At 41.1% G+C, this 27,500-nt stretch overlaps 2 protein-coding genes across 9 annotated transcripts in view; one reads left to right on the top strand and one right to left on the bottom strand.

The window, feature by feature from the left end:
• The window catches only part of col15a1b (collagen, type XV, alpha 1b), a 99,037-nt gene that overhangs the window by 51,568 nt on the left and 19,969 nt on the right, over window positions 1-27,500 (bottom strand). For all 5 annotated transcript variants that reach the window (XM_061936534.2, XM_061936535.2, XM_061936537.2 and 2 more), the window contains exons 3-5: window positions 3,167-3,348; window positions 2,765-2,974; window positions 248-400 (exon numbers count right to left, since the gene is read on the bottom strand). In XM_061936534.2, the coding sequence (XP_061792518.2) occupies window positions 248-400; window positions 2,765-2,974; window positions 3,167-3,348 (545 nt within the window). The remainder of the gene's footprint in view (window positions 1-247; window positions 401-2,764; window positions 2,975-3,166; window positions 3,349-27,500) is intronic.
• Window positions 25,496-27,500, top strand: part of LOC133582456 (solute carrier family 12 member 7-like) — a 121,791-nt gene continuing 119,786 nt past the window's right edge. For all 4 annotated transcript variants that reach the window (XM_061936543.2, XM_061936542.2, XM_061936540.2 and 1 more), the window contains exon 1: window positions 25,496-25,609. The gene's annotated coding sequence lies outside the window, so the exon portion shown is untranslated. The remainder of the gene's footprint in view (window positions 25,610-27,500) is intronic.

Below are 27,500 nucleotides of genomic sequence, written 5' to 3'. Positions count from 1 at the left end.
TTTTGCCGCCGTGCACCTCTGAGTTACATAACTTTGTACACGACATATGCTAACTTTGTTTTAGCTAATTTTGCATGTGTACACCTTATAGTCCTTTAGCTCGGTAGTTGTCGCTTTCTAATAGTTATCCGATGTTGTTTTCTACGTAGCGCCAGATAATTTTTGTTGTAAAGTGCAATACTTGGTGGCAATTACCCAAACTCCAAGGCTAGTTTTCCAAATTGAACAGAATATTTTTGCCACTTACCACAAACTTGTCCAGCCCTGTGCTTCCTGCGTTTGCCACGAAAATGCCGGAGTTGCGCGAAAAAGTGAGTCGGTCCGGCCCCCGGCTGAAGGTGGTCCTCTCGGCTTCCCCGCAGTCCATGTAGAGGCGCACCTCATCGCGCTCCACCACAACCTGGCCCACCAAAAAATACTCATGCTGTTAGCGTGCTAACGTTAGCATGCTAGCTTTCTTCTAGCTCATTTTACAGCCCTACGTCTCTGTCATACAATGTTTGACATGACACATGCTATTAATATGCTAATGCTAACATGTTTTCAAGCCTATTTTAACTTTGTATGTGACATATGCTAACTGTTAGCATGCTAACATCATACTGCTTATACTGTTCAAGCTTAGAACAAAACAGAAATTCAAAAAATTTAAAATTTCAGTGCATGCTGTTAGCGTGCTAACGTTAGCATGCTAGCTTTCTTCTACCTCATTTTACAGCCCTATGTCTCTGTCATACAACTTTTGACATGACACATGTCAATGCTAATGCTAACATGTTTTCAATCCTATTTTAACTTTGTATGTGACATATGCTAACTGTTAGCATGCTAACCTCATACTGTTTATGCTGTTCAACCTTAGAATAAAACAGAAATTCAAAAAAATCAAAAATTTCGTAGCTTTTATGAGTCTTGAACACAGGAAGTGAACAATTTACTCGTGATTGTTTTGATACAAAGAAGGCATAGAGGTAAATAAACTCTGCTTCTTCCTACTCCTTTTAGGACTTGTTGAATTTGTTCAATTGTAAACATGAGACAGTGTGCATTTTCAAAATAAAATATATTTAAACTTATATTTACGGAGCCCCTAAAGGGACATGGGGGAATTTATAAAAAAAAATGTTTTTAAATATATATTTTTTTATTTTATTTTTTTATTTTTTTACATCTATCTCGTGCGCACAAGATACATGTCTATAAAAATAAATAAAAAATTATAAAAATAAAAATTTCCCCCATGTCCCTTTAGGGGCTCCGTAAATATTTAATAGACTTCCTGATGTTTCAAATACAATAAAAAAAAATGTATGTCGGGCTTTAAATTATTTTGTTTATTTCTGAGATAAAGTCAAAGTAATCATACATTCAAATGTTTCACCAATATGACAGTTAATTAAGAAATAAAAAAATAAAATAAAAATTAAATTTTAAGTGAAAGTAATTAGGAAAAAAATTTACATTTTTCTATAGGGGGCCGACAAAAGTTTCTTAAGCGCAGAAATTATGACTATTTTATTTGCACATAAATTTTTTTCAACAATTAAGTTAAGAAACATTCATTTTTAATTCAGTTTATTTTAGCACAACATAATTGTATGTAAAATGTATTTTTCGTCAGTTATTTACGAGTCCCTTCTAATGCCCAATATTTGATGAGTACTTATTTTGGTAATCAGCCTGACCTAAACCTCAGGTTTTTGTGTTAAGTAAATACTATTTGTGATCAACGTGTTTGAGCTTTTTTAGCTAATTTTGCAGGCGTGCGCCCTTAGTCATACAAATTTATACTTGACGCATGCTAACTATTAGTATGCTAACGTTGGCATGCTAACTTTTCAAGACAGTTTTCCTGGCGTACACCTCTGACTCATATAACTTTGTACGTGACACATGCTAACTGTTAGCATGCTAACATTAAGATGCTAGCTTTTTTAGCTAATTTTGCAGCCATGCACCCTTAGAGTCATACAGCTTTATACTTGACGCATGCTAACTATTAGCATGCTAATGTAAGCGTGCTAACTTTTCAAGACAGTTTTCCTGGCATACACCTCTGAGTCATATAACTTTGTACGTGACACATGTTTACTGTTAGCATGCTAACATTAAGATGCTAGCTTTTTTTAGCTAATTTTGCAGCCGTGCGCCCTTAGTCATACAGCTTTCTACTTGACGTATGCTAATGTTAGCATGCTAACTTTTCAAGCCAGTTTCCGTGGCGTACACCTGAGTCATATAATTTTGTATGTAACACATGCTAACAGTTAGCATGCTAACATTAAGATGCTAGCTTTTTTAGCTAATTTTGAAGCCGTGCACCCTTAGTCATACAACTTTATACTTGACACATGCGAACTATTAGTATGCTAACGTAAGCGTGCTAATTTTTCAAGCCAGTTTCCTTGGCGTACACCTCTGACTCATATAACTTTGTACGTGACACTTGCTAACTGTCTGCATGCTAACATTAAGATGCTAGTTTTTTTAGCTAATTTTGCAGCCGTGCGCCCTTAGTCATACAGCTTTACATACAGCATACGTATGCTAACGTTAGCATGCTAACTTTTCAAGCCAGTTTCCGTGGCGTACACCTGAGTCATATAATTTTGTATGTAACACATGCTAACTGTTAGCATGCTAACATTAAGATGCCAGCTTCGCGCCCTTCGAGTCATAAAACTTTATACTTGACACATGCTAACTATCAGTATGCTAACGTTAGCGTGCTAACTCTTCAAGCCAGTTTCCCTGGCGTACTGACGGTGAAGCGTGTCCACTGGTCGGTCATGTCTGGCACACTGAAGGCAGCAGCTTTGTGGCTGTGGGAGGACTCCTGGCTGTCGGTGTAGTACAGTAAAATACTCTGGAGCCCCGCACGGACCGGAGTGAGGGCCAAGCCCAGCTCCACCACCTTCTGACGGGCATCTGTGATGGCAAAGAGCACACCTCCTCTCTGGCTGGCCGGGCGTATCTAATGGTGGGGGAAATAAACGCCACAAAAGCTCATTTGCACTTTGTGAAGGAGTTATGACATACTGTAGGTACATGAATACGACTAACAGGTCACAGAGTAGGAACCATGTGAGCGTTACCGTGACTCCTACATAAGTACATGAATACGACTAACAGGTAGACTAACAGGTAGGAACCATGTGAGCGTTACCGTGACAATGATGGCAAAGTCCACGTAGAATGACCCCGGCACGAAGGTCTTGGTGAGTCTGCCAATGTTGGCTTCAGGCCCAAAGTTGTAGGCAGGGAAGCCCTCGAAGCCCGTAGTGAAGGAGACGGAAGGAGGGAGGGGGATGCCGATTAACTCCGTCAGGTCCAGGTGACTGCCGGAACCTTCCGCATGACAAAGACAACAACTTGAGAGGTGTGGAGGAAATCAAACGTTTTTGAGGAGATCCGCTACTCATGCAGGAACGATCGTAGGAACGGTCGTAGAATCAAAACACTAAATCATGAGAAGCATGATTGTTGAAAAAATACTAGCAGTTTCTTTTCTTTACTGCTTGTTGTTGTTGTTGTTGTTGCTACTAAGACTGTCAACCTTGGGACATGGCACCATTTAGAATTGATTCCCGGTTTAAAATCAATACTTTTTTAGTACCATTGCCCAGCAGGCACAAGACAATATTGATGACTTGTTGAATTAGGTCCTGATTGAGCAACACAAATACAACGTTGAAACAACATGCTTTTTCACAACGTTTAATCAATGTTGGGTTCTGACGTTGATTTGACATTGAAATATGGTAATTTCCCAACCAATATTCTACAACACAAATACAACGTTGAAACAACATGCTTTTTGACAACGTTTAATCAATGATGGGTTCTGACGTTGATTTGACCATTGAAATGTGGTTATTTTTCAACCAAAATTCCACAAATACAACATTGAAACAACATGCTTTTTGATTATGTTTAATCAATGTTGGGTTTTTAAGTCAATTTGACCATTGAAATATGGTCATTTCCCAAACAATATTCTACAACACAAATACAACATTGAAACAACAAACTTTTTGTCGATGTTAAATGTAAGGTTGGGTTTCTGGCGTTGATTTGACATTGAAATTTGGTCATTTTCCAACCAATATTCTACAAATACAACGTTGAAACAACATGCTTTTTGACAACGTTTAATCAATGTTGGGTTTTTAAGTTGATTTGACATTGAAATTTGGTCATTTCCCAACCAATATTCTACAACACAAATACAACGTTGAAACAACATGCTTTTTGACAACATTTATAACAATGGTGGCTTCTAATATTGATTTGACCATTGAAATTTGGTCATTTCTCAACCAAAATGCTACAAATACAACGTTGAAACAACATGCTTTTTGGCGACGTTTAATCAATGTTGGGTTCTGACGTTGATTTGACCATTGAAATTTGGTCATTTTCCAACCAAAATTCTACAAGTACAACATTGAAACAACATGCTTTTTAACGACGTTTAATCAATGTTGGGTTTTTAAGTTGATTTGACATTGTAATGTGGTCATTTCCTAACCAATATTCTACAAGTACAACGTTGTAACAACATGCTTTTTGACGACGTTTAATCATTGTTGGGTTTTTAAGTTGATTTGACATTGAAATGTGGTCATTTCCTAACCAATATTCTACAACACAAATACAACGTTGAAACAACAGCCTCGCATTCCCCAGAGTGACCGGCACCATGGAGGCCCATAGTCCCCTATAGTCACCCATAGTCCCCCATAGTGACCCATAGTCCTGTAGTGACCCATAGTCCCCCATAGTGACCGCTTCGCATTCCCCGGAGTGGCCGGCACCATGGAGGCCCATAGTCCCCCATAGTGACCCATAGTCCCCTGTAGTGACCTGGACTTCAAAGCGACCGAAAACAATGACTCTTTTACACACTTACCAATTCCTGCTGTGACATATGTTGGTGCGTGAACATGGAACATCTGAATTAAAAGAGGAGACGAAGACCTTCTTCGTCAGAGCGTGGTGCAGGACTGTGCAGAGAGTGCAGCGGCCATGTCTTTCCTCAATATTGAGTCCAAATTGAATTCTGTCTCTGTTTGATTCTTTGCCTTTTGTCTTGTGTAATAGATGTCCTGTGTTTGAACGTGACATCAAATTGGTCCTTCGAGCCGGATTCCAACACGTCTGACGATTCCAGCATGAGTGAGTGAAACCAGAGGACCATGGCAACAAAATCCTGATTGAGGAACTGCTTTTTCTTCATTTCGGGCTGGAATTGAAAGACTGACGGAAATCCAAGGACAAGAGGAAGGAACGCAGAGAGCAGTGAGTACGTTTTAAATTGACGAAGAAAGAAACGACTTAAGAAAAAGCGTGTGACTGAGGGTTACGACGCATAGACAAACCCTGTAAATCCTAGGCTCTAACAGGTAAAAAGGCCAAATTAGAGGGACGTCGGAGTCCAACGTCCGTGAGTATTAAAATTTTAAATAAAAACTGAATTAAAATAAAAACTGAAGAGGCCAAAATACTGCAGGTAAACGGAACCGCGAAAACTGGAATCCGTAATATCCATAAACAAACATACTAGGGGGTGTCGGAGCCCACAATAGTTTGAAATATCCGTGAACCATTATCCTGGGGACGTCGGAGTCCAACAGACCTAAAATGGTCTATTCAGAATAAAAAACTGAATTTTGTCCGTGAAAAAACAATAACCTGGAGGGCGACGGGATCCTCATGTAATAAACATTGAAATTTCCGTAGATCAATATACTGAAAGGTGTGAATGTGAGAGTGTGTGGGAGTAATCGCCATTAGGCTATCACTCCATATTAAAGTTGTGAGAAGTAAATAGTGGGTTATTGTGGATGCTCTAGGCAAGACACCTCCACTGGGGAACCATCTCCAGTAGAAGCGACGTGTACCACAATAATAAATTAAACCACTATCTTACAACAAAAACAAAAGTAATCCTTATAAGTTTCGGCTCTGTAGGGGGCGACGGATTACTCCAAATTCTCAAAATGGAAAGAGGGACACAAGGAAACGCAGATCTAATATGGTCTATTACAATCTATTTAAACCAAAATAGAAGACAACAACCACAACGTCAGCGGTTACATGTTGGCGTTGTAGCAGAGAAGGGCATTTTGCAAGAAACTGTCCTGGGAAAAAAATAATAATAATAATAATTAACAATCAAAGTAACTCAGCATGACTGTTAAAAGACGACACCAATTAGTCATGTTGTCAGCGTATGCCATTGGTGGTAAGATCGCTGCAAATGTGTTTGTTAGTGTGTGTTTAAGTGTGTATCTTTCCAGGTACAAATTGTGTAAAAACCCCGGAGGTTCAAATAAAAATAAAAATAGGTTAAAGGAAAAAGCAAATAGGAGAATCATCTCAAAGTGCTAACGTGAGAGAAAAGTAAAAATAAATGAAGAAATGGGGAAAAATCAATAAGAATTAATGCAAAATGAAATAAACTAATGCGAAAGAGAGATAATGGGGGTATTGAAATAAGAGATGAAGAAAAGGTAGACAGAAGATATGCATGTATGTTTGGATATATAAAGAGCGCTTTTATATATACAAATATATATATGTATAATTAAATAATGGAATAAATGAAAACCTAGATTAATAACTATAATAAGAGTTGAGATGTATAGTATGATAAAATGATAAAGTGGGTTACATGTTTATTAGCTGAGGAAAGAAGAAAAAAAAAAAAAAGGAAAAAAAAAAGGAGAGAAGCTCAAGTGTTGCTGACCTTTGCCCTTAAGAGTGCACTCACCACTTACACATCACCGTGTGTGCGTGTGTGTGTGTGTGTGTGCGTGGCGCAGTGGGGGAGGTGTGGAAGTGAATTTATTACATGTAAATTTAAAGTAGGTTTAACTTTGAAGTGTAGTATAACATTCTTAAGTTAGATTATGTTTTAGACATTTGCAACACCATACATCTGAGTGTTGAGCTAAGATAAGATAAGGACGTATAGACAGTTAAGTGAGTTTAAAACATTACTTAAAAAATGCATAAAGTAATATGTATAACATTTGAATTAGGAGGAAAAATAACATTAGCGTTATTAAATCATCTACATAGTGAAAGACACAAAATAAGCAAAATAAAAGTCAAATTATGCAAAAGAGAAGTAAAGGATCTAGAACGTTCTCTAAACAAAAATGGACGCACTATTGTGGAAAATAGAAAAACTAAGTACGACAAGTAGAAAAACCACAAATAAAGAAGCAAATGATGTAATTTCTAGGATTAACGAATTATTGTAGAAGTTGAATACCAAATTATGCTGAAATAGTAGCTCCTATAAGTAAATTAATGAAAAAATTAAATCATCTGTAGAGTGGAATTCAGAAGCTAAAGCAGCATTCTGTGAAATAAAAATAGAACAGAATGTGCGATTGTTACAGTAACGAAAATTTTGAAAGCTATCAAATGACCATCAAATTGCTCAATGCAAGCGGCAGAACTAGAAGCACTAATAGAAGCATGTAAATTAATGAAAGATCAAAAGGTCACAATATATATAAAGATAGCCAAAATATAGGAATGATAAAGTCAACAGGAAAATCTGTAACACATTGGAGAACTGATAAAAAAATAAATGAATTAAAAAAAAGAGAGAGAAAAAAGAATTAATAGAAGCAGTACAGCTACCAGCTAAAATAGCAATATGCAAATGTGCGACACACACCAAAGGAACAGACACAGTATCAATAGGAAATGTGTTTGCTGACAAAACAGCAAAACAAGCAACAGAAAAAGAAATACATATTTCAAACTACAAACTAGCGCATGATATACTAAAAGATATGCAACAACAAAGTACTCCAACAGAGAAAGATAAATGGATACACATTTGATTTTGATAATGAAGTGCATCCAAAGACTCATACATTTAAGCATATCAAGGATTCTTCCAATATTATACTGAGGAACAACTTGATGACGTAGGCATAGAAAATACATTTTCTTTGATTCATTTTAATTGTAGAAGTCTACCAAAACACTTTTCTAAAATCAAAAATGTTTTGGAGTCGCTTAAAGGTAGATTTAAGGTAATTTCTCCTCTCTGAGCTGCCACTTTAACGTGGTAGAGGAGTTTGCGTGTCCCAATGATCCTAGGAGCTATGTTGTCCGGGGGCTTTATGCCCCCTGGTAGGGTCTCCCAAGACAAACTGGTCCTAGGTGAGGGATCAGACAAAGAGCAGCTCAAAGACCTCCATGAATAATAAAAAACAAGGACCCAGGTTTCCTTCGCCCGGACGCGGGTCACCGGGGCCCCCCTCTGGAGCCAGGCCCGGAGGTGGGGCACGATGGCGAGCGCCTGGTGGCCGGGCCTGTCCCCATGGGGCCCGGCCGGGCACAGCCCGAAGAGGCAACGTGGGTCCCCCCTCCAATGGGCTCACCACCCATAGCAGGGGTCATAGAGTTCGGGTGCGATGTGAGCTGGGCGGCAGCCGAAGGCAGGGCACTTGGCGGTCCGATCCTCGGCTACAGAAGCTAGCTCTTGGGACGTGGAACGTCACCTCGCTGGGGGGGAAGGAGCCTGAGCTAGTGCGCGAAGTGGAGAAGTTCCGGCTAGATATAGTCGGACTCACTTCGACGCACAGCAAGGGCTCTGGAACCAGTTCTCTCGAGAGGGGCTGGACTCTCTTCCACTCTGGCGTTGCCGGCAGTGAGAGGCGACGGGCTGGGGTAGCAATTCTTGTTTCCCCCCGGCTCAGAGCCTGTACGTTGGAGTTCAACCCGGTGTACGAGAGGGTAGCTTCCCTCCGCCTTCGGGTGGGGGCACGGGTCCTGACTGTGGTTTGCGCTTACGCGCCAAACCGCAGTTCAGAGTACCCACCCTTTTTGGATTCACTCGAGGGAGTACTTGAGAGTGCTCCCCCGGGTGATTCCCTCGTGCTACTGGGGGACTTCAATGCTCATGTTGGCAACGACAGTGAAACCTGGAGAGGCGTGATTGGGAAGAATGGCTGCCCGGATCTGAACCCGAGCGGTGTTTTGTTATTGGACTTTTGTGCCCGACACAGATTGTCCATAACGAACACCATGTTCAAACATAAGGGTGTCCATATGTGCACTTGGCACCAGGACACCCTAGGCCGCGGTTCCATGATCGACTTTGTAGTTGTGTCATCGGATTTGCGGCCTCATGTTTTGGACACTCGGGTGAAGAGAGGGGCGGAGCTTTCTACCGATCACCACCTGGTGGTGAGTTGGCTGCGATGGTGGGGGAGGATGCCGGACAGACCTGGCAGGCCCAAACGCATTGTGAGGGTTTGCTGGGAACGTCTGGCAGTCTCCTGTCAGAGAGAGTTTCAATTCCCACCTCCGGAACGACTTTGAACATGTCACGAGGGAGGTGCTGGACATTGAGTCCGAATGGACCATGTTCCGCGCCTCTATTGTCGAGGCGGCTGATTGGAGCTGTGGCCGCAAGGTAGTTGGTGCTTGTCGTGGCGGTAATCCTAGAACCCGTTGGTGGTCACCGGCGGTGAGGGATGCCGTCAAGCTGAAGAAGGAGTCCTATCGGGTTCTTTTGGCTCATAGGACTCCTGAGGCAGCGGACAGGTACCGACAGGCCAAGCGGTCTGCGACTTCAGCGGTCGCAGAGGCAAAAACTCGGACATGGGAGGAGTTCGGGGAAGCCATGGAAAACGACTTCCGGACGGCTTCGAAGCAATTCTGGACCACCAACCGCCGCCTCAGGAAGGGGAAGCAGTGCAGTGTCAACACCGTGTATGGTGGGGATGGTGCTCTGCTGACCTCGACTGCGGATGTTGTGGATCGGTGGAGAGAATACTTCGAAGACCTCCTCAATCCTACCAGCACGTCTTCCTATGAGGAAGCAGGGCCTGTGGAATCTGAGGTGGGCTCTCCTATTTCTGGGGCTGAGGTTGCCGAGGTAGTTAAAAAGCTCCTCGGTGGCAAGGCCCCGGGGGTGGATGAGATCCGCCCGGAGTTCCTTAAGGCTCTGGATGTTTTGGGGCTGTCTTGGTTGACAAGACTCTGCAACATCGCGTGGACATCGAAGGCGGTACCTCTGGATTGGTAGACCGGGGTGGTGGTTCCTCTCTTTAAGAAGGGGAACCGGAGGGTGTGTTCCAACTATCGTGGGATCACACTCCTCAGCCTTCCCGGTAAAGTCTATTCAGGTGTACTGGAGAGGAGGCTACGCCGGATAGTCGAACCTCGGATTCAGGAGGAACAGTGGGGTTTTCGTCCTGGTCGTGGAACTGTGGACCAGCTCTATACTCTCGGCAGGGTCCTTGAGGGTGCATGGGAGTTTGCCCAACCAGTCTACATGTGCTTTGTGGACTTGGAGAAGGCATTCGACCGTGTACCCCGGGAAGTCCTGTGGGGAGTGCTCAGAGAGTATGGGGTAACGGACTGTCTTATTGTGGCAGTTGGCTCCCTGTATAATCAGTGTCAGAGCTTGGTCTGCATTGCCGGCAGTAAGTCGGACACGTTTCCAGTGAGGGTTGGACTCCGCCAAGGCTGCCCTTTGTCACCGATTCTGTTCATAACCTTTATGGACAGAATTTCTAAGCGCAGTCAGGGCGTTGAGGGTATCTGGTTTGGTGGCTGTAGGATTAGGTCTCTGCTATTTGCAGATGATGTGGTCCTGATGGCTTCCTCCGGCCAAGATCTTCAGCTCTCACTGGATCGGTCCGCAGCCGAGTGTGAAGCGACTGGGATGGAAATCAGCACCTCCAAGTCCGAGTCCATGGTTCTCGCCCGGAAAAGGGTGGAGTGCCATCTCCGGGTTGGGGAGGAGATCTTGCCCCAAGTGGAGGAGTTCAAGTACCTCGGAGTCTTGTTCACGAGTGGGGGAAGAGTGGATCGTGAGATCGACAGGCGGATCGGTGCGGCGTCTTCAGTAATGCGGACACTGTATCGATCCGTTGTAGTGAAGAAGGAGCTGAGCCGGAAGGCAAAGCTCTCGATTTACCGGTCGATCTACGTTCCCATCCTCACCTATGGTCATGAGCTTTGGGTCATGACCGAAAGGACAAGATCACGGGTACAAGCGGCCGAAATGAGTTTCCTCCGCCGAGTGGCGGGGCTCTCCCTTAGAGATAGGGTGAGAAGCTCTGTCATTCGGGGGGAGCTCAAAGTAAAGCCGCTGCTCCTCCACATCGAGAGGAGCCAGATGAGGTGGTTCGGGCATCTGGTCAGGATGCCACCCGAACGCCTCCCTAGGAAGGTGTTTCGGGCACGTCCGACCGGTAGGAGGCCACGGGGAAGACCCAGGACACGCTGGGAAGACTATCTCTCCCGGCTGGCCTGGGAACGCCTCGGGATCCCCCGGGAGGAGCTGGACGAAGTGGCTGGGGAGAGGGAAGTCTGGGCTTCCCTGCTTAAGCTGCTGCCCCCGCGACCCGACCTCGGATAAGCGGAAGAAGATGGATGGATGGATGGATGGCTTTATCTGAAACATGGATAAAGAAAGGCAAGGAGGTTGATCTGAAATTAAAGGACTATGATCTGTATGTCACTAGCAGAGACAATAGGACTGGAGGAGGGGTGGCCCTCTATGTATATAATGAACTAAATGCAGACCAGTTAAATGTATGATAATGGCCATACATGTGTTAATGGGGTGTGTAGCTGTTGAGATAGAATTAGAACAAAACAGAAACATTGTTGTTACATGTGTATATAGAAAACCAGGATCAAAAGTGGAAATCTTTATGGATAAATTAGAGGAAATGATTAATGGTCTAAATAAAATAGGACTATCATAATTTGTGGAGATTATAATATTGATCTTCTAAAGGTAGATTCACATAAACAAACATCAGATTTTGTAGAGATATTATATGAAAAAGGGCTGTACCCATTAATTACAAAGCCTAGTAGAATAACCACAACTAGTGCAACCTTAATAGACAAAATCTTTACAAATGTTTTAGGGATTCACATCACTACTGGGTTAGTGATAAATGACATAAGTGATCATCTGCCTATATTTGCAATATTTGACTATCAATTCCCTAAACAAGCATATCATCAAATACTTAAGAGGAAAAGAAGTGTCAATCATAAACAACTTTAGGTATGACCTATTAAAACAAGAGTGGGAAGAGGTGTATACAGACGATATAAACACGGTCTATGATTCTTTTCGTAAACATTATATTACTCTGTATAACAAGCATTGTCCTGAGGTTACATGCAGATCTAAACAAAGGCAAAATAATGCACCTTGGATGATAAACAGTTTGAAAAATGCATGTAAAAAGAAAAATAGACTTTGTAAGGCGTTTATCAAATCAAGAACAGAGAATGCTGAAAAACGCTGTAAGAACTACAAAAACAAGTTGACCAATATATTGAGACAAGCAATGAAAGGAATAAAAAGAAATTATGAGGATGATGTTGAACAAAGAAGACATCTATGTATGTCCAGACAATAAACCAATCTTACAAAGAAAAATCGGTATAAGTGAGCAGCAATATTGAGCCAAGGTTGAACTCATGGCTCAACAGGAAGGATATGAATGCCCTTATACAGAAGTACTATACTTCCTATAGTTTAATTCTTATAAAAAAAAATTGTATAAAACATCTATGCAATTAACTAAATAAGAGTGAAGGAAAACATTATTGTCTGGTCATAGTAGATGCATTTTCAAAGTAGTTAGAAATATTTCCTAAAGGAAAAGCAGATGTGCTGACAGTAGCAAAAGCATTATGCAAATATTTAGTAAAAATGTACATTAACATTACAAGTACAACAGGACTAACACCATTTGAAAGATAGTGGAAAGACCAAGCTGAGTACACTTAGCACATAGTAAAAAGGTCATATAATGGGAAAAGTATTTGGGATTGTATTTACATTGTAGAAAGGTCATATAATGGGAAAAAAGTATTTGGAATTGTATTTGTGTTATCAAAGGGACATGTTAACTAGCACACTACAAATTCCACTGTGACAAAGTTGTAAGCATACCATTTGATGGTGTGTCAAAGTTTGATAATAATTGGTTCCTGTTTTGGTAATTAATTTGTTCCTTATGGCGGAGCAAGTGGGAAAGGCTACAAAAACTGATTGTGTTGTATGTATAAGCCCAGACAATTACTCAAGATGAGTCAAAAAAAGTTGAATTGAAGTAATGAGCAAAACAAAATTGACCCTGTAGCGAAAGAGACAAAACAGAAACCAATATTTGATAAATATGTGAAAAAAGCTAATTATACCTGCATTAACATGCAAGGCTCTGTACAACAGTTAGGAAACGTATCATCAGATAACTGCATACACATAGTAAAAGTATCAATATTTGTACAAGAATTGTTAACACGCCTGAACAGTTTGATATCTGAACATTGGAAAATAATTAGACATGATGTAAACTGGCAAAGTGTTGTAGATCCAACTTATATTGATGGGTGTCCAAGAGGTGTATCTGACGACTATAAATTGGTAAATCAAGTTGCAGCTGAATTTGAATCATCCGTCTACTGGTGGTGTACGATTAACAAGAATGTTGACAGAATAAACTATGTCCACTACAACGTACAGAGATTGGGAAATTGGACACAGGCCGGACTTGAAGCAGTCGCTGATCAACGCCGCCACCTTCCTTATGGCCTTTCAAAACCGTATGGCGCTAGACATGTTGTTAGCGGAAAGAGGGGGTGTGTGCGCAATATTTGGTGAACAGTGTTGCACGTTCATACCAAACAACACCGACGCAGAAGGTAGCCTGACCAAAGCACTGGAAGGCCTTCGCACCCTCAACGGTAAAATGAAAGAGCACTCAGGCATAGATACATCTATGTGGGATGGGTGGATGGACGGTTTCGGCAAATACAAGTCTTTGGTATCATCAATTCTAGTATCTATGGCCGTGTTTGTAGCAATACTGACGTTGTGTGGATGTTGTTGTATTCCCTGTCTGCGTTCTCTGCTTAACCGTCTGATTACCACAGCGATTAGCCCAGCAGATGATAAAGCTGTTCAGATGCACCTCCTGGCGGACGATAAGGAAGATGAATCTGATGATGGGGATACCTACCTGGATGGTGTTCCTGATCTGTTTCCAGACCCGAGTAACGATGAAAAAAATTGATGTTGAACTCTGAGTGTAAACATAACTTTGTCGTAAGGAAATTAACCATTAACTGAAAATTGCAAGAAGAAGTTATTAGGGATAAGGAGATTATGGGAAGTTTTTGCGATAAACAGGGGGGAAATGTTAGAATAATTGTTTGTAAGTTATCACAAAAGAAACATTATATTGCATTATGTTCCTGATGAGAAGATGAAGGCTGTATTTCGAGGCCTAACAAGAGGAGGAAGGCTCGTGAGACGCCACTGTGATTTCAGCACGGACAGATGGCAGGATGTGCTCAACTCCTGGAGGAACTCTCTTTGAAGTGTCAAACGAACTCTTTTTGAAGTAATTCACAAACTCTCTTCCAACTATTTGGTCAACGCTATTTACGACCCGCTGCCTTCTTGAAGTTGCTGTGGACAGGAGACGGGAGGGGTTGTCCATTGTCCTCCAACACCTGCCCCGGCTGGATCCAGGAAGAGCCCAAGCCCGAGAAAATCCTCTTCTTGGACTTCAAAGCGACCGAAAACAATGACTCTTTTACACACTTACCAATTCCTGCTGTGACATATGTTGGTGCGAGAACATGGAACATCTGAATTAAAAGAGGAGACGAAGACCTTCTTCGTCAGAGCGTGGTGCAGGACTGTGCAGAGAGTGCAGCGGCCATGTCTTTCCTCAATATTGAGTCCAAATTGAATTCTGTCTCTGTTTGATTCTTTGCCTTTTGTCTTGTGTAATAGATGTCCTGTGTTTGAACGTGACACCCATAGTCACCCATAGTCCCCCATAGTGACCCATAGTCCCCCATAGTGACCGACTCGCATTCCCCGGAGCGGCCGGCACCATGGAGGCCCATAGTCCCCCATAGTGACCCATAGTCTCGCATAGTGACCCATAGTCCCCCATAGTGACCCATAGTCCCCCGTAGTGACCGATAGTCCCCCATAGTGACCGCCTCGCATTCCCCGGAGCGGCTGGCACCATGGAGGCCCATAGTCCCCCATAGTGACCCATCAATCAATCAATCAATGTTTATTTATATAGCCCTAAATCACTAGTGTCTCAAAGGGCTGCACAAGCCACAACGACATCCTCGGTACAAAGCCCACATAAGGGCAAGGAAAAACTCACCCCAGTGGGACGTCGATGTGAATGACTATGAGAAACCTTGGAGAGGACCGCATATGTGGGTAACCCCCCCCTCTCTAGGAGGCCCATAGTCCCCCATAGTGACCCATAGTCCCCCATAGTGGCCCATAGTCCCCCGTAGTGACCCATAGTCCCCCATAGTGACCGCCTCGCATTCCCTGGAGCGGCTGGAACCATGGAGGCCCATAGTCCCCCATAGTGACCCATAGTCCCCCATAGTCCCCCATAGTGACCCATAGTCCCCCGTAGTGACCCATAGTCCCCCATAGTGACCGCCTCGCATTCCCTGGAGCGGCCGGCACCTTGGAGGCCCATAATCCCCCATAGTGACCCATAGTCCCCCGTAGTGACCCATAGTCCCCCGTAGTGACCCATAGTCCCCCATAGTGACCGCCTCGCATTCCCTGGAGCGGCTGGAACCATGGAGGCCCATAGTCCCCCATAGTGACCCATAGTCCCCTGTAGTGACCCATAGTTCCCAATAGGGACCCATAGTCCCCCGTAGTGACCGGCTCTCACCTCCACATTCCAGCCGGCCTCACCCCCGAGACCATGGTCCTACCTCACACATCCCTGGCTCTCACCTCGGCCTTCACAGAGGAACGATGACATGGGAGTCAGCCATTCAACTATTGACCGTACGGTAGAACAAGGCCATACCTTTTTGTATTCAACACATGTGAACAAAAGACAGGCCAAAGATTTGAGGTCTCTAATTGATCAGTCTGACCAACTGGAAACATATCTGATTACAGGCTTTAGTGTGTGTGTGTGTGTGTGTGTGTGTGTGTGTGTGTGTGTGTGTGTGTGTGTGTGTGTGTGTGTGTGTGTGTGTGTGTGTGTGTGTGTGTAAAAGGGTAATACACCACTCTTGGACCCCCGGTCACAACAAAAAACTGTTGCTTGTCGTAAGCGTACGTGACTGCACCGCTACTGAAGCTCCTATTTAGTAGCAAAGAGAGACTGACTAGTACAAGAAATTATTAACTCAAATGTAAAACACTAAAACTGACTTTTGAATACGTGGTAAATGTTTGTTCAAAAAGATAATACGGTTGCTTGCAGACTACCTACACCCCCTGTCCAAAATACAAAATGGTTGGTTCCACCCGGATAGCGTCTAAGCTGGCTTGGAGCTCTTCCCTCCACGACACAGACGTCATAACGTCGTCAAAGTATTGGCACGCAGCACCAGAGCCAAGACAAAATACACAAATAAATCTATTTGTGGCAGCGAAGGAGGAAGTTGTTTACAATTTTCACTTTGGTGTCTCGTTGCACGTGACTGCGGTGCGTTCAAAGACCCTCCGTTAGAGTTGGAAACAGAGGCGCCACTAGTTTTTAGGGACTGGTATGCATAATAATAATGATTCTGATTGGTATTATTCAATGACGAGAACTATATGTGTATGACTTAGTGTTGTCCCAATACCAATTTTTGGTACCGATACCGGTACCAAAAATTTATTTTGATACTTTTCGGTACTTTTCTAAATAAAGAGGACCACAAAAAAATTGCATTACCGTCTTTATTGTAACAAAAAAAATGTTAGTGTACATGAAACATATGTTTATAATTGTCATTTAGTCCTTAAATAAAATGTTGAACATACTAGACAACTTGTCTTTTAGTAGTAAGTAAACAAACAAAGACTCCTAATTAGTCTGCTGACGTATGCAGTAACATATTGTGTCATTTATACACCTATTATTTTTGAGGGACAAACTGTAAAAATTGATTATTAATCTACTTGTTTATTTACTGTTAATATCTGCTTATTTTCTGTTTTAACATTTAAAAAAAAAAATTCACGGTAGCAAACCTTTATAATAAGGTCAAGTTTGTCTCGCTACTGTATTGGAAGTTTTCTAATAAAGTAGTCAAGCAAAATTGTCTTTCTTGGGTTTACTTGAAAAGTTCGAACATCTCAAAAGGCACAGGTCACAATCATGTAAGGAGTACGCAATAGGAGGTTGTGTTGTCCTGATACCAATATTTTGGTACCGGTACCAAAATGTATTTTGATATTTTTTGGTACTTTTTGAAATAAAGGTGACCAGAAAAAAAAATCATTATCGTCTTTATTTGAACAAAAAGTCTTAGGGTACATGAAACATATGTTTGTTATTGTCATTTAGTCCTTAAATAAAATGTTGAACATACTAGACAACTTGTCTTTTAGTAGTAAGTAAACAAACAAAGACTCCTAATTAGTCTGTTGACGTATGCAGTAACATATTGTGTACTTGATTATTTTTTACACATTAAGAGGGACAAACTGTAAAAATGGATTATTAATCTACTTGTTCATTTACTGTTAATATCTGCTTATTTTCTGTTTTAACATGTTCTATCTACACTTCTGTTAAAATGTAATAATCACTTATTCTTCTCTTCTTTGATACTTGACATTAGTTTTGGATGATACCACACATTTAGGTATAGATCTGATACCAAGTAGTTACAGGATCATACATTGGTCATATTCAAAGTCCTCATGTGTCCAGGGACATATTTACTGACTTTATAAACATAATATGAATTTTAAATAAAAGGGATAAAAATATCGATGTAATCATAGTAGTATCGACTTGATACGCTCCTGTGCTTGGTATCATTACAGTGGATGTCAGGTGTAGATCCACCCATGGCGTTTGTTTACATTGTGACGGTGGTGAGCTATTGTATCCTCCTGCGGTGTGTAGTGAAGCATGTTTAGCTATTCCTCGTCCTCCAGTGATAATGCTACTTGTAAGAAACTTACTTTATCTGTCACCTGGAGGCCAGGATTAGTGATTTAGAAGTAGCTAAAACACTGTGGATGGATGTTAGCTATGTGTTAAAGCAGCTCTTCCTGAGGGTGTTTCAGTGTTATAACTTCACCTTTATCTTTACTTTTTACACCAAAATGCGTCCATTCTCCCTTTTCTGTCTACACACTGTGTCTGCTTGTAAGTACTCTGTGTGTGTGTGCTCCTCTGCTGGTAAAACCAGCAATGTCACCACTACTAATACCGGTATAGCGTACAACCCTAATAAGAGCTAATCTCTACTTGACTCTTTGAAGTGAAGGAAAACTCACTAAATTTATGATCATAATCTCGTGAATGATGTGACTTTATATTGAATGTGCCTAGTGGGAGCAATCTTCCCATAGGCTAATTTAGTGTCAGATAATCCTCATCATGTTGGCCACATGAACGCTTGATCAGCTTGCTGAGATTTACTAAGACCCCCCCGACCTTTTAAACCCACCTTGACCCTGTCATGGTGCACAAAAGCTTCCCGCTGTTCGGCCGACTCTCGTCGCATTTCTCAGGCTCCCAAAGGTTTAGCTAGGGGACGTCCCAGCATGCCGCGGGAGCAGGAGTGGCGAAGGAAGCCACAAGTCTTTGCTTTTTACTTTAAGGAGAGAAAAATTCTTTACTTGGGAAAATAACCAATTTCCATGAAGGTGACAAATTAGTGATTAAGTAGACGGATTATTTGATTAGTTTCACAAAGTGAAGATGACTTTTTATGGAGTCAGACTAAATCTTATTCAACTCCAAGCAGGCAAACTACATTTTAATTCATGTTTTTTGGTGTTCTTTGTCATTCATCTATCATCAATTTATAGAAATGGAGCTGTTTGGCCACAATACCCAGCAATATGTTTGGAGGAGAAAAGGTGAGGCCTTTAATCCCAGGAACACCATGCCTACCATCAAGCATGGTGGTGGTAGTATTATGCTCTGGGCCTGTTTTGCTGCCAATGGAACTGCTGCTTTAAATGGGACAATGAAAAAGGAGGATTAGCTCCAAATTGTTCAGGACAAGCTAAAATCCTCAGCCCGGAGGTTGGGTCTTGGGCGCAGTTGGGTGTTCCAACAGGACAATGACCCCAAAAGTGGTAAAGGAATGACTAAATCAGGCTAGAATGAAGGTTTTAGAATGTCCAAAGTCCTGACTTAAAGGTGTGGACAATGCTGAAGAAACAAGTCCATGTCAGAAAAGCAACACATTTAGCTGAACTGCACCAATTTTGTCAAGAGGAGTGTCAGAATAATTGTATCTAAGTTATCACAAAACTTTGTGTTTCCATGAGTTCCCGGTGAGAAGACAACAGCTGTCTTTGATCTTACCAATCAAAAGGCTTGTAAAACTCCACTGTGTAGGATGGGAAGCGACATGAAGGTGTCAGTTTCTTTGATGTATTGTAATCCACAGGAAGATTTTGTCTTCACCTGAGATCTACAAAGCGTAGAGGAAGCAGGACCTGACCCCCCTCCAGGCACCTTTTCTTTGAACTGTTTTGTAACCAAAGGCGACGGCTGTTTATGACCCCCTCTCCCCTTAGAAACAGCTGTTGCCATGTAATCAGGGAAAGTCCAAATAAAAGAGGAGGCGTACAATCTTTCGTCAGAGCTTGGAACACTGTGCAAGGGTACAGGTCTACGTGTTTCTCCTCATTGAGCCAAATTTAATTCTGTCGCCGTTTAATTCTTTGCTTCTTTGTCTGTTTACTAGATGTCATCAGTGTTTGAACCTGACAAGAGTGGTCAAGTGGTCAAGCAGAAGCTTGTGGATGGCTACCAAAAGCGCCTTATTGCAGGTAAACTTGCCAAGGGACATGTAAGCAAATATTAACATTGCTGTATGTATACTTTTGACCCTCACATTTTCAGTAGAGCCATAATAAATTCATAAAAGAAGCAAACTTCATGAATGTTTTTTGTGATCAACAAGTATGTGCTCCTACAACTACATCACAAAAAATTAAGAGTTGTAGAAATGATTGACAGCCATGACATGATGTTCTTTACAAGTGTGTGTACACTTTTGACCACCACTGTATATACATATTTATATACAAATATTTATATATATATATATATATATGGTAAAGTTTGAATACTGCGGCTTATTAGACTAATTTATGTATTTTTACTTGCTAACGGCGATAATACAAATCATTTTAAGGGTGTGTTATTGTTTGTAGTATGGCGCCATCAAATACAACTGCGGTCATCCGGAAGGCCCAGCGGAGACTCCACTTCCTGAGGGTGCTGAGGAAGAACAGACTGGAGAGGCAGCTGATGGTGAATGTGATGAAGGCTTCCTTGTTGGCTGTGGCGTCCACCCTGTCCTCAATGTCCAGTTCAGCCGCGATCTTTTTATTTTCCAGGTGGATGTTCTGTAAGGTGTTGGGTTGCGCTTTTTTGTATGATTTGGTGATGCTTCTGTCCAGTAAGGTGTGATGTTCTGAACATCACACCTTACTGGACAGAAGCATCACCAAATCATACAAAAAAGCGCAACCCAACACCTTACAGAACAGTAAGGTGTGATGTTCTGAACATCACACCTTACTGGACAGAAGCATCACCAAATCATACAAAAAAGCGCAACCCAACACCTTACAGAACAGTAAGGTGTGATGTTCTGAACATCACACCTTACTGGACAGAAGCATCACCAAATCATACAAAAAAGCGCAACCCAACACCTTACAGAACATCCACCTGGAAAATAAAAGGATCGCGGCTGAACTGGACATTGAGGACAGGGTGGACGCCACAGCCAACAAGGAAGCCTTCATCACATTGAAGGACCACAAACCCAACTTCGCAAATAACCCAACATGCCGACTAATAAACCCAACTAAATCTGAAATAGGAAAAATCAGCAAAATAATCCTGGACAGAGTCAACACAAAAATCAAGGACAAAACACCACTCAACCAATGGAGAAATACAGCAGCAGTAATCAAATGGTTCAACAACATCCAAGACAAACAACAGCACAACTTTATCTCCTTTGATATCGAAGAATTTTACCCTTCCATCACGCAAGACCTACTGACTCAAGCACTAGACTTCGCCTCAGACTATGACTCAATCACAGGCAACGAAAGAAACATCATCATCCACGCAAAAAACTCCATTCTCATCCACAACAGTACACCATGGCAAAAAAAGAACAATGCAACATTTGACGTCACTATGGGAAGTTTTGACGGAGCAGAAACGTGTGAACTCGTTGGGAGTTTCCTCCTCTCCCAGCTCGCTAGCCTCAATCTGAACCTTGGTATTTACCGTGATGACGGACTGGCAGTGTGTCGCGCCTCGCCAAGGAGCAGCGAGAATACCAAGAAGCGCATATGCCAAATTTTCAAAGAGAACGGCCTACGGATCATGATTGAACCCAACAAGCAAACCGTCAACTTCCTTGACGTCACTTTCAACCTGAGAAATAACAGCTACCAACCATTCACGAAACCCAACACAACACTCCAATACGTGCACCATGACAGCAACCACCCACCCACCACCACGAAAAGAATACCTACCGGAATCAATAAAAGGCTATCGATGCTGTCATCTAGCAAAGCTGAATTTGACCAAGCAACACCCCCGTACCAAAAAGCCCTTGATGAAAGCGGATACAATTTCACCCTCACCTATGAACCCACGCCAGGAAACCAGCCAAAAAAGAACAGAAAACGAAACGACATCATCTGGTACAACCCCCCATACAGCAAAAACGTCTCAACTAACATTGGACACAAATTCCTCAATCTGATTGACAAACACTTTCCCAAAGACAACACCCTAAGAAAAGTATTCAACAAGAACAACATTAAATTGAGCTACAGCTGCATGAACAATATACGACAAATCATCTCAAACCACAACAAAACAATTGCAAATGAGCCGTCGGCCCCCGGACAGAGCGACTCCAAAACCAACAAAGGCTGTAACTGTCGAAAGAAACCTGATTGCCCTCTGGGGGGTGCTTACAAACATCAGTTGTCTACCAATCTAAGGTAATACGCAAGGACATTAACACATCCGACACATATGTAGGATTAACCGAGGGAGAATTCAAAACCAGATGGAACAATCACAAGGCTTCTTTCAGGAACCAAAACCTGCGAAATACCACAGAACTCAGCAAACACATTTGGGACCTCAAAGACAATAATGTTGAATATTCAATAACATGGCAAATTCTTGCATCCAGCACACCTTACAAAAGTGGTAATAAAAGATGCAACCTATGCTTGAAAGAGAAACTGTTTATTATCTACCGTCCAGACCTGTCATCCCTCAACAAGCGCAGCGAAATTGTAACAGCATGCCGCCATAGACGGAAACACCTCCTAGGTAACACATGAGCCAATCACCACGCCCCTACGCCAGCCTGTACCCACCCACTCTGTGCCCTATACAAACCATGGTATGCGAATGCTCCCATTAAAATCTCCTGATGATTGAGGGTACCCCCCCTCATGAAACAGGCCTGTAGAGATGAAATAGTCTTGTGATTTTTTTCCCCACACATACATATATTGCGCTCTGCTACGGTATCGAGCACTATTTTTTGGATAACCTTATTAAGACATATATATATATATATATATATATATATATATATATATATATATATATATATATATATATATGTAGTTACTTTACATGCAGTCAGCTTTCGGGCCCCTGGCCAAATTATTGACCCCCCTGCCGTAAATAACACTGCTAAAATGAAAAGAATAAAAATCCCCATTTCTTGAATATGTGCCAAGGTCCAGCAGGGGTGTTGAGCCAGACTAGCAAACATGGTGGTCCACGTGAAGAAAGTTCCCACTCACCAGTCTTCCAGCGCTTCAGCGGTTTGAAGCGGGATCTGCCGGGACCGCTCAGAGCCGTGGTCACACCTGGACCTTGTGTCCCGCCCACAGGTGTGGACGCGATGACAACGGTGGCCGGCGTCTGGTCCCACGCGGCTGTCCCAAGTAGGTCTGAGGGTGTGGGTGCAGGAGCAGAGGTGCTCCTGGGACTTGGCCAGATGAAAGTCCACCACTGAGCGTGGACACATGTGGGCCACAGCAGCAAGAGGACCAGACTGACCTCCACACTTGCCATTCTCCTCTCCTCTCCTCCAGGAAACACTAGTCAGACCTCCTCCAAGTCCTTTATCCCTCTCCTCTCCTCCTCTGTAGTTTGACATCCCTCTCTCTCTCTCTCTCTCTCTCTCTCTCTCTCTCTCTCTCTCTCTCTCTCTCTCTCTCTCTCTCTCTCTCTCTCTCCCCCCCCCATGTCCCCCCTTCACTCATTAGTCCTCCTTTCCTCTCTCTCCTTGCTTTGGAGCAAACCTTGCCCTCGTTCCAGGAACTAACATGGCCAGCAGCTTGGACCACCTGCCTTTATTCTCTTGACCTCCACAGGTGCAAAGGTGCAGCTGCGCACATTGTGCTACAATGTTCCATTGCATACACAGAGGAGCTGTTTGGCCACAATACCCAGCAATATGTTTGGAGGAGAAAAGGTAATCTCAGGAACACCATGCCTACCGTCAAGCATGGTGGTGGTAGTATTATGCTCTGGGCCTGTTTTGCTGCCAATGGAACTGCTGCTTTACAGAGAGTAAATGTGACATTGAAAAAAGAGCTGGAGCTGACAAGGTGCGAGTACAACATTACACTTACTGGAGCTGACACAAGTACAATATTACACTTACTGGAGCCGACACAAGGTGCGAGTACAACATTACACTTACTGGAGCTGACACAAGTACAATATTACACTTACTGGAGCTGACACAAGGTGCGAGTACAACATTACACTTACTGGAGCTGACACAAGTACAACATTACACTTACTGGAGCTGACACAAGGTGCGAGTACAACATTACACTTACTGGAGCTGACACAAGTACAACATTACACTTACTGGAGCTGACACAAGGTGCGAGTACAACATTACACTTACTGGAGATGACACAAGGTGCGAGTACAACATTACACTTACTGGAGCCGACACAAGGTGCGAATACAACATTGCACTTACTGGAGCTGACACAAGGTGCGAGTACAACATTACACTTACTGGAGCTGACACAAGTACAACATTACACTTACTGGAGCCGACACAAGGTGCGAGTACAACATTACACTTACTGGATCTGACACAAGTACAATATTACACTTACTGGAGCTGACACAAGGTGCGAGTACAACATTACACTTACTGGAGCTGACACAAGTACAACATTACACTTACTGGAGCTGACACAAGGTGCGAGTACAACATTACACTTACTGGAGCTGACACAAGTACAACATTATACTTACTGGAGCTGACACAAGGTGCGAGTACAACATTACACTTACTGGAGCTGACACAAGGTGCGAGTACAACATTACACTTACTGGAGCCGACACAAGGTGCGAGTACAACATTACACTTACTGGAGCTGACACAAGGTGCGAGTACAATATTACACTTACTGGAGCTGACACAAGGTGCGAATACAACATTACACTTACTGGAGCCGACACAAGGTGCGAGTACAACATTACACTTACTGGAGCTGACACAAGGTGCGAGTACAACATTACACTTACTGGAGCTGACACAAGGTGCGAGTACAACATTACACTTACTGGAGCCGACACAAGGTGCGAGTACAACATTACACTTACTGGAGCTGAAACAAGGTGCGAGTACAACATTACACTTACTGGAGCTGAAACAAGGTGCGAGTACAACATTACACTTACTGGAGCTGACACAAGGTGTTGTCAAAGTTGGAATTGCAAGAAAATAAATTTCAAGATATTGAACACTCTACTGCCATCTGGTGGCTAAAGTTGATAGTGCAACAACCCCCCCCCCCCCCCCAATTTGTCATGTTTCATGTGTCAGGTAACGTATTGTTAACGTTGATTGAAAACTTATTTTGTAGTGTTTATTAATTTCTTTCGTATGTATGTCATCAGTTATACTTCACATGCATGTTGGACATTTCCCTACTCCTTGATTTGTTTAAATTAATTAATAAGAGTAATTTAAAAAAAAATCTTGCATAAACGGGTTAATTTATGTATTTTCTTCATCAAGAAATAATGCACCCAAATTTAAATAGTCACACTATATGTTGAATATTTTGTAGTTTTTTTTAAAGTTATTTTAATTGTGGATGCTTTGCTTAAAAAAAACAAAAGCACAAACTTCATTATGTATAAAATTAGGTAATATATTTCAGTCATTCAAGGAAAGTGTGAAAATCAAGGATAATATATGTTATCGTTTATTATTGTAGCTGCCAACAGTTTTGAAGTAATTTGGTGTATTTAAAGTGTTGTGGTTGTACACACATTTTCTGAAGTGTATTAATGAGTGTGTGGCTAATATATTGTTTGTGTATGACTTAGTAAATATACAGCATGTGGGTAGATTCAAGGAACCAATTAAAAGGTGCAGGTGTTGTGGTGCGGGACCTCAATGATTGATGCACCCTGCTAGCTGTGTCACAGGGAAACAAAGTCTCTTCCAAGTTGCCAAAATAACACCCAAAAATGCTTCATGGAGCCCTCAAGTGAAAGCAGCCAATGAGGTAACATAAAAGTAATCTTTTTTTGTACTCTGACTGGGATTTTAATGTGATGCTTTTCGACTGTTTTATGCTAAACGTTAGCCTGTTAGCATGCTAATAGTTAGCCGGCTAGCATGTTAGCAGGCCTAAATGTCAAATATATATTATATATATATATATATATGTGTGTGTTTGTGCAGCACGATATTATTTAGTAAAGTCGAGAGTTATTTGTGTAGTAAATACATGTTTTATGTTTTCTACGAGAATTATCTTGTGTATTACATATTTGATTATTTTTATGTCTGATTGTTTTATGCTCCGCCCCCCCCCCAAAAAAAATCTGTTTTTAAATGGAAAAAACACAAAATATACAATATTTTCCCCCCAAAATTCTTAAGTGTAATATTTGATGTGAAGTAATTAAAGCCTTAAATAGGTTATAACATTAATTTTCATTTGTTAGTATTTTTTTTAATAGAAATTACCATTTTGAAAAGAAAAAAAAAAAAGGAAAAAAAACACTAAAATTCTCAAGGATCCAAGTCTCACTTACTAAAAAATTGTAAAAATAAGTCAAATAAAAAGGGTTTTTTTAGCTTTCAACACTTACGTCTCTAGATCAACTTCAGAGCTATCTGTTGATTACACATATTATTATTTTATTGTCTGTTTGTTTGATGCTTTCCCCCCCCAAAAAATCTGTTTTTAAATGGAAAAAACACAAAATATACAATGTTTTCCCCAAAAATACTTAAGTGTAATATTTGATGTGAAGTAATTAAAGATTTAAACAGGTTTAATAATTCATAAAAACATACATTTTCATTTGTTAGTTGTTGTTTTTTTAGCAATGACCATTTTGAAAAAAAAAACAAAAAAACATTAAAATTCTCAAGGATCCAAGTCTCACTTACTAAATTTTTTTTAAATAAGTCAAATAATTAATTTTTTTTTATTTCCAACACTTAAGTCTCTAGATCAACTTCAGATCTATCTGTTGATTACACATATTATTATTTTATTGTCTGTTTGTTTTGTTTTTTCCCCCCCAGAAGAATCTGTTTTAAATGGAAAAAACACAAAATATGCAATGTTTTTCCCCAAAATACTTAAGTGTAATATTTGATGTGAAGTAATTAAAGCCTTAAATAGGTTTAATAATTCATAACATTAATTTTCATTTGTTAGTACTTTTATTTTAACAATGACCATTTTGAAAAAAATAAAATAAAATTCTCAAGGATCCAAGTCTCACTAAAAAATGTTTTAAATAAGTAAAAATAAAAAAAGTTTTTTTTTTTTTTTAAACTTTCAACACCTAAGTCTCTAGATCAACTTCAGATCTATTTGTTGATTACACATATTATTATTTTTATGTCTGTTTATGCTTGTTTTCCCCCCCAAAAAATCTATTTTAAATGGAAAAAAAACACAAAATATGCAATGTTTTCCCCCAAAATACTTAAATGTAATATTTGATGTGAAGTAATTAAAGCCTTAAATAGGTTTAATAATTCATAACATTAATTTTCATTTGTTAGTACTTTTTTTTAACAATGACCATTTTGAGAAAAAAAATAAAAATTCTCAAGGATCCAAGTCTCACTTACTAAATTTTTTTTAAAATAAGTAAAAATAAAAAAGTTTTTTTTTAAACTTTCAACACCTAAGTCTCTAGATCAACTTCAGATCTATTTGTTGATTACACATATTATTTTTATGTCTGTTTTATGCTTGTTTTCCCCCAAAACAAAATATGTTTAAAATGGAAAAAACACAAAATATACAATATTTCCCCCAAAAATACTTAAGTGTAATATTTGATGTGAAGTAATTAAAGCCTTAAACAGGTTTAATAATTCATAACAACATTCATTTTCATTTTGTTAGTTTATAAAAAAAAAAAGAC

Source organism: Nerophis lumbriciformis, linkage group LG03 (assembly GCF_033978685.3).
Source record: "Nerophis lumbriciformis linkage group LG03, RoL_Nlum_v2.1, whole genome shotgun sequence".
Classification (NCBI taxonomy): Eukaryota; Metazoa; Chordata; class Actinopteri; order Syngnathiformes; family Syngnathidae; genus Nerophis; species Nerophis lumbriciformis.
The sequence above is the reverse complement of the archived record's forward strand: the minus strand, read 5'-3'. Positions and strand labels throughout refer to the sequence as shown.